Below are 6,886 nucleotides of genomic sequence, written 5' to 3'. Positions count from 1 at the left end.
CCCCAGATGGCCTGGCTGGCAGGTGGTAGTAAACCTGATCCACATTCCCCTCCATCCCCACTCATTTCCCAGACCCTCAGCCAAGCTCCCTAGCTCCCCCTTCCCTGTTCCACCCCTCCTCCTGCCTGCCACCACACACACTTCCACATAACCCCAGCAGTCAGGCAAGGGGAAGAAGGGCAGGAACAGCTGTCAGGGGCCTTGAACAGGGAGGTCTCTGTGCCTAACTTTACCTCCCTAAATCCTTCCCTCCTTCTCTTCCCCCTTCCACCCCCTTCCCAGGCCACAAACAAATTCCAGGCCTTCAATATTCTCTCCCACTGTAGCACTAACTTACAGCGGGTCACGATAATGTGTGGCTGCATCCCAACACCACACACTCCTAGGCACAAGGTGGTAGAATGTGGGACGGGGTGGGGTGGGGGTGGGAGTGGGGAGCTGGCTTAGCTTTTTCCTTAGGGAAAGTCTGAGCTATTTTTGCACCAACCTTGTTCTAGACCTGGTCCACATGGGAGTGCTTCCCCTTGCTCAGTACTGCTTCCCACTGCTGCTCTCCTGCTGGTGTACCCCTTCCCCATGTTTCCCCCAGTAATGTCTGTAGTGTTTGCAACATGTCACTATGACAAAGCCTTAAGAAAAAAAAAAAAGCATTCTTCATCACTAGCACCTTGCCACTGTTAAAAAACCTCTATATTTGTGTTTATAGATCTTTAAAGTTTATATAAAGCCTTTCTGTTATCTGCAGTCTCCCAAGGGTCATTTGGCCTGGTGAGCCACTCCAGTGCTCAGACCTTGGCCCTTCCAGGTCCCCACTACTCCCCCAATGCATAAAAATCCCAGGCTCAATCTAGCCTGGACCAGCTCAGATAAGACGCTACAAAAAATCCTGCTCCCAAAGGCAGGGGTAAGGCCACTGGTGACTTCACATTTCCAACAGCATAGCCCGCCCCTGCTACAAAACCTAGGGGGTGGGGATAGGGGGAGCCAAGGATGGCTCCCAAGAAGGCGCCTTACCCCCTAATTGGCACAGTGAGAATAAACCCCCTTCCTTTCCCTCCCCCCACAGTTCCCATATGGGGCAGCTTTATCTTTATAACTTCCTCAACACCTGTGTGAGTAGACCCCACCCTAGTTCTAAAGCAGGGTCCCAAATTCCCGGTGTGGGGCCAAGGGTAAAACGTGGACATGGTCACCCCTGGCTCCACCTCTGAAGCAGGGAACAAAGCTTCCAGCAATGGCTCAGGGATCTGTGGGAAGAAGAAATGAAGGACAAGGTAAGAGGCTCATCTGAGGCATGACCACATTCCACCATCATGGTCCACACCAAGGTAAACAGAGACAGCCCATCTCCCACCACTCCTGTGCTACATGGTAGGGGTGAGCACTGCTGAGGGGCCTGGAAGTCCCATCTACAAACTCTGTCACTCTAATAGACATCCTCCCTACAATTTCCCAGGAGCTCCACCTATCCCCTGTTCTAAGTCTCCCTCCCCCTTGCTCAGATTGTGGAAGTAGCTCAGCACCTAGGAGGAGGCATAGGTTGTGAGCAGTACCTGGCTCGAAGTTGAAGTCCAGTCCCTCTTCCCCATCCATGAGGTCACTGATGATGTTATCCATATCACACTCCAGGTTCTCCAGATACATATCAAGATCGAGATCCTGAGGCATTCTGGCTTGGCTTGTAGCTTCAGTAGAGGGTGTAAGCATAGGAGTCCCCAGGGTCTTGGGGATGGGAGCACCCACCATGACTGGAGGTGGTGCTATCATCGGAAGAGGGGCAATCAGACTACTGGGGCCTGGAGCCTCTGGGGGCTTGGGACACAGGCCAACTCCTGTGGCTACCTTACTGGAGGAAGGTATGCCCCCCAACAACAGAAGTGTGGGAGCCTGGGACAAAATGGGATCTACCTGGGTCATTAGGACATTGGCAGGGGGTGGTGGTGTATCAGAGGTGAGCAGGGCCTCCAGAGATTGGGAGCTTGAGAAACACCCTTCTCCTGCTGACAGGGGCCCCTCTGCTGGGCTGAAGAGGGAGGTGCTGTATGTGTGTAAGGGGCCCGTAACCCCAGGATGCTGCAAAGAGAAGCCAGAGAGACTACTCCGAGAAAGCAGGGAATGGGAAGATGTTATATTGAGCCCATCTAACAGCTCTAGATCTTCCTTCAGGGTGGGAGGGACACCCCCTGCATAGCTGCTGACTGAGGCTGGCATTTCCTCTCCCGCCAGCACCTCAGACTCTGGCCTCAGCGGGGAGAGCCGAGTGCTGACAGTGCTAGCATTTGAACTGCTTCGTGGACGGAAGGTGGTCCACACATCAGCTTCCTCGCGGTTTCGAGAGCAAGGGCTGCCTGACCACTTGGCAAAGTGGCCAACAGGGCTCTTCGGAGTGGCACCTTCGGGTGGAGCTGGCAGCACAACTGGTTTCTTCTTGGGTGCCTTGCTGCGGCCCCGGAGCAGCTTGCTGCTGCTATCCATGGAGGCTGCCCTGCGGCGGGGTGCCTTGCCGCTCTTGCCCCCCTCGGGGTTCAGCATCCACCAAGAGCTCTTGCCAGTAGCCTCATTGTGAACCTTGATGAACTTGCTGTGCAGGGACAGGTTGTGGCGGATTGAGTTCTGGAGAGGGCAGAGGCAGCAGGAAAGGGGTATGAGTGGTGTATAGGGAGGTCAGTGGCCCACAGTCCAGTCTAAATGGATGCTGGGACACAGCTGCACACAGAGACTCAAAGCTAGTCAAATACAGGGGAAGAACAGGCAAAGATAGGGGTGGGGGTTGGGGAGGAGACCACACACGGTTCCCACCCAGAAGACAAGCTGCTCAGCCTCAGCTCCAGACGTCTCTGCACAGGGGCACCAGAGACAAGCTGATTAACAACCTACTGCAGAGGGCAGGGCACCCACCCTAGAAAAGCTCAGAGCATTAAACTCCTCTCAAGTCTCTGGGGCGGGGGGAGAGGGGGCTGTCTGGGGCTGGAGGGAACCAGGGAGACACACTCCTGGTTCAGCAAGAACTAGACTCACATGGGAAAGAGCATTCCACAGCTCCACCCCTTTCCTTGAGTGCAGGCTTGGGTGGAGTTTACAGGATAGTGGCGCAACATCAGCCCAGGACTGACCCACCCTGTTCTGAGCCAGTTCTCTCAGCAGGCTAAGGGGCTGGAATCTCAGCACAGTGGGCGCTCCACTCCCCACGGGGGCATTTGGGCCCCAGCTCTCCAGAGGATTTGAAGATTCCTTGTTTCTGATTTCTCCCAATTCACACACACACACACCCAACTACATTTGGGCCATGCTTCTCACTGTGCTTCAAATACACAAGATACACTCCTCTCTCCTTCCCTCTTTGTCCTGGGAAAGAGCTCCCCTCTAAATTTTACTGGTTCATCCAGACCAAGCTTAAGTCTCCTCTCTTTTATAAAGTAGCTGCTTGACTTCTGCAGCTCAATTTCTTGCAGAGTATTTTAAATCTCTTCCACATAATTTTAACCAATTGTGTTCTTTACAGTTTCACAGAATTAGTCTCATAAAGTGTAAGCGCCCAGGACACAGATCATGTCATCTAGTCAGGCAGCACCCCCCAGTAGTGCCCCTCCCCTTCAGTGCCAAGCTCCCAGTACATACTCAGCCTCCTGGTACAGAATCAATTATTTCTTGCCTGATCGGTGGCCCCCAGGTGATGGCAAAGCTCCCCTTAAGGCTCTGTTGGTTGTTCAGTGCCTTGGTTATTAGAAGCTATGTGTTCTTCCTTTCTCTCTCTCTGCTGATATTCCACTAGAGATAAGTTTTTCCCCCCCAGGATCCCAGGGAATGGAGATTGGCAGATTCTTGAGCCCCTAGAGCAGTTTATTTCTACTGGTTGCCCTAGGCTGGTTAAACCATCCTTTTGTGATCCCCCAACCTCCCTTCTCTTTCCCCTTACTTCTCCTCAGGAATTTGTATATTAAGATCTCCACCCTTAGGGGGATTTGACCTCCCACATGAAGCTCTTCAGTATTTAGAAACTCAGGAAAAGCCCAGAAGGGCTTGGAGCAACTAGGAGGCTGAGACTAGTGAGAAATCACTTCATGTGTTTCAGACTCCTCTAGGTAAGGAGACCCTTTGCCTGGAGAAAGATGCTTAAGTAGTTTCTTGTTCCAGGGCTATCCAGCTAAAGAACTTCTTGTCTCCCTAAGACCTTACAGTAATGCCACTTCAACTACTCTGGCTACGTTCACACTCTTAGTTCCTTCCAGAAACCACACTTGTCCATCCAAACTGGGCTCTTAGTAACTGAGTGACTTGTGGCACCATGATTTCTCATTTCAGCCTCTAACTCTGGGTCTACTGAGAAGGCCCTTTCCTTTCCCTACTATATACCCATGAGACCCAATTCTTCATCCCCTCTTCTTTAGGTCTTGGAACTAGTACATCATATCGTACAGCTGCCTACCCAGGGAGATCAGCTCCCTAAGAGCCTATAATTCTTACCTGTTGGAAGGGGGTGACTGTTAATTGCTCCCCAAGCCACCTAAACTAAGTTTTCTTGTTCTAAGTGGGTGCCGCCCCCTGGTGGGGTGGTAGTAACCTGGGCAAGTCATCAGTTAAGCAAGTTCAGGCACAAGGAGTAGGGGTAGAGGTAGGGACTGGGGACTGAGGCCCCAGGCTCAGTGTGATTTGGCTTTGCCATCATTGCAATTAAGAGAATTTGGCAGCATGGACTAGCAGCAAGAACATATGATTTAGAGTTAGACCTGAGTTCAAGACCGTATTCTACTGATATTAGGGAATTTCCAAATCTTTCTAAACCTTAGTTTCCCAATACGTGAAATGTGGAATCTCGGAATTGTTGTGAAGATTCATAAAATAAAAAATTTAAAAACCATTTTGTAAACTAAAAGGCCTGTACAAGTGTAAATTACAAGGAGGGACTACACTCCCACAGCATAACTGACAACTCATGGTTATTTCTTCTACCCTGAAAAATGAACCTAAGGGAAAAGAAAAACAGCTGTGTAGGCTGGGTCCAAGGAGGGGAGCTCTTTATGAGCTGAGGCTGTGGTGTGGCAGTCTACCCAGAACTAGTGCCAAGGGTCTCAGCTGTCCCATTTTCTGTTCTACTCAACCCCTAGGGCCACTGCAGATCTGATCCCTCAATCTCTTGTACCTAGGGGAAGACTCTTTGTACTTCCTTGTATGCTGACCTTACCACCTATGGGCGTACAAGACATTAATAGGGGTTGAAGCTCCCTGATTTTGTGATTAGAGCCCCATATTTCTCAAGACAAGTTTTCAGAGCATCTATTGAGATCTTTCCTCTCAGTTTCTTCATGGAAAGCCAAAGGAATGGCTGATCTTGTGCTCTAAAGTCACAGCCCTATCTCTCTTTTTTTTCCTCATGACTCAACTCTCCCCCCAAACTTGGATAGCCCCTTACTAGGGAGAATTTCTTGGCATTATCAGGTAAACTGAGACAGGTAGCAGTTCACAGTCCTTTTTTTTCTTAGTGGGTAAGGTCAGCAACCTTACCCCATGAATACCACTTTTTTTTTAACCTTTTGCTAACTCCACTCCTTCTTCTTGAGTAGAGGAGTTCTAGAACAGAACCTCTACCCTGAGGTATCGAGAGGCAAGTAGGGAATCCAAGTAATCCCACAGGAATGGGAGAAAAGGTGTTGGGGTGGGAGGTGGGGACAGAGGGAAGTCTAGGTTTATGTGGAGAACCCACACAGCTCCTGCAGTACATAGGATAAAGACTTCTCTGTGGGAATAAGTGTGTGGGGCAGCCCAAGCCAACACTTGTGCTGGGAGTGTTGAGCAGTGAGCAGAGAATTCAATTTTCTCCAGGGCAAAGACAGTGTCTTATTCATTTGTGATCCTTCAGCATCAAGCTCTGAGCATGCATATACTATGTCCTAAGTAAATGTTTGTCTAGTTTACTATTGAAGATGGATCTCTGGGGTGGAGATGAGTAAAAGGGGTCCCTGAATAGCAGTAAGGAGGTAGGGGGCCCAGGGGCAGATGGTATTGGGAGGGATCAGAGTTACCTTCCATCCTGCTGAGCTGTTGCTGTCACCCTTGTCCTTGAAGTAGGGCACAGTGCGGACCATCCACTCATAGATCTGGGCGAGTGTCAGTCGCTTCTCCGGGGCACTTTCAATGGCCTGGCTGATGAGCTCTGCATATGACTGGTTTCCCCAGGCATTCCGGCGGGAGCCTCCCTTCCGAGGACCTGTGACAGCCCCCAGGATCCCGGACTGGGGGCCCCCTGCCGGCTCTGGGAGCCGAGAGGGCAACAGGATTGGCTCTGTGCGCCCCTCCGTGTGTACCTTCTCTCCCAGACCTGGATCCACCTCGGGCGGCTTGGACGGCTGAGTAGCAAGCTCTGGTCGGGGAAGGGGCCAGGTGCAGGAGCGGGGACGGCTCTGGGGTTCGAAGTCGGGATCGAGGTCTATGATCGCGGCAGCCTCTGTGGCTGAATTCTCATTCTCTGGATCCATACGTGGAGCTGGACCTCTGGCGCTCAGCGTTCAGAGGAGCCTGCCGCAGTCCCTCACGATGCCTCCCCCCCGGGGGGGAGCACCCAGGGCCAGGAGGCACATTCCTGCCAGTCCTCAGAAAGTCTCGAACTTCCCCCCTCGCCCCCGAACCCTAGCTCCCCAAGCTGTCCCTTCCACACAACTCTGATTCTCTTCACGACTACAGCCTGCAGTCTCAGAGCTCTTTCCGAGACACCACCTGTAATCTCCGCCTAGCGAACACTTTTCCTCAAATCTCTCACTCAGCTTCCTGGTCTTTTAAACCTGAGGCACCGTAGCCCCTGGTACATTGCGCTCCCATCAGCAAACGTCTCCTTAGCTGCAGTTCCCACCCCCTTTTAAGTTGCTGCCCCCCCCACACTCCTCCCAAATTT

General features: G+C 51.8%; 1 protein-coding gene across 1 annotated transcript; it reads right to left on the bottom strand.

Moving 5' to 3' along the window:
* Positions 1 to 6: 6 nt before the first annotated feature.
* FOXO4 (forkhead box O4) lies at positions 7 to 6,880 on the bottom strand. The gene is made up of 3 exons (XM_005876188.1): positions 6,021 to 6,880; positions 1,554 to 2,613; positions 7 to 1,247 (listed from the first exon to the last, which is right to left on the bottom strand). The coding sequence occupies exons 1-3, from the start codon at positions 6,471 to 6,473 to the stop codon at positions 1,240 to 1,242; spliced, it is 1,521 nt and encodes a 506-aa protein (XP_005876250.1). The 5' UTR covers positions 6,474 to 6,880; the 3' UTR covers positions 7 to 1,239.
* Between the last annotated feature and the right edge of the window lie 6 nt (positions 6,881 to 6,886).

This window comes from Myotis brandtii, unplaced genomic scaffold (genome assembly GCF_000412655.1).
Source record: "Myotis brandtii unplaced genomic scaffold, ASM41265v1 scaffold481, whole genome shotgun sequence".
Classification (NCBI taxonomy): Eukaryota; Metazoa; Chordata; class Mammalia; order Chiroptera; family Vespertilionidae; genus Myotis; species Myotis brandtii.
The sequence above is the reverse complement of the archived record's forward strand: the minus strand, read 5'-3'. Positions and strand labels throughout refer to the sequence as shown.

Excerpts from the sequence above, each read along its gene's own strand:
- FOXO4 (XM_005876188.1), bottom strand. The coding sequence starts at position 6,473 with ATGGATCCAGAGAATGAGAATTCAGCCACAGAGGCTGCCGCGATCATA. Across the intron at positions 2,614-6,020 it reads ACAGCTCAGCAGGATGGAAG|AACTCAATCCGCCACAACCT; the intron begins GTAACTCTGATC and ends TGCCCTCTCCAG.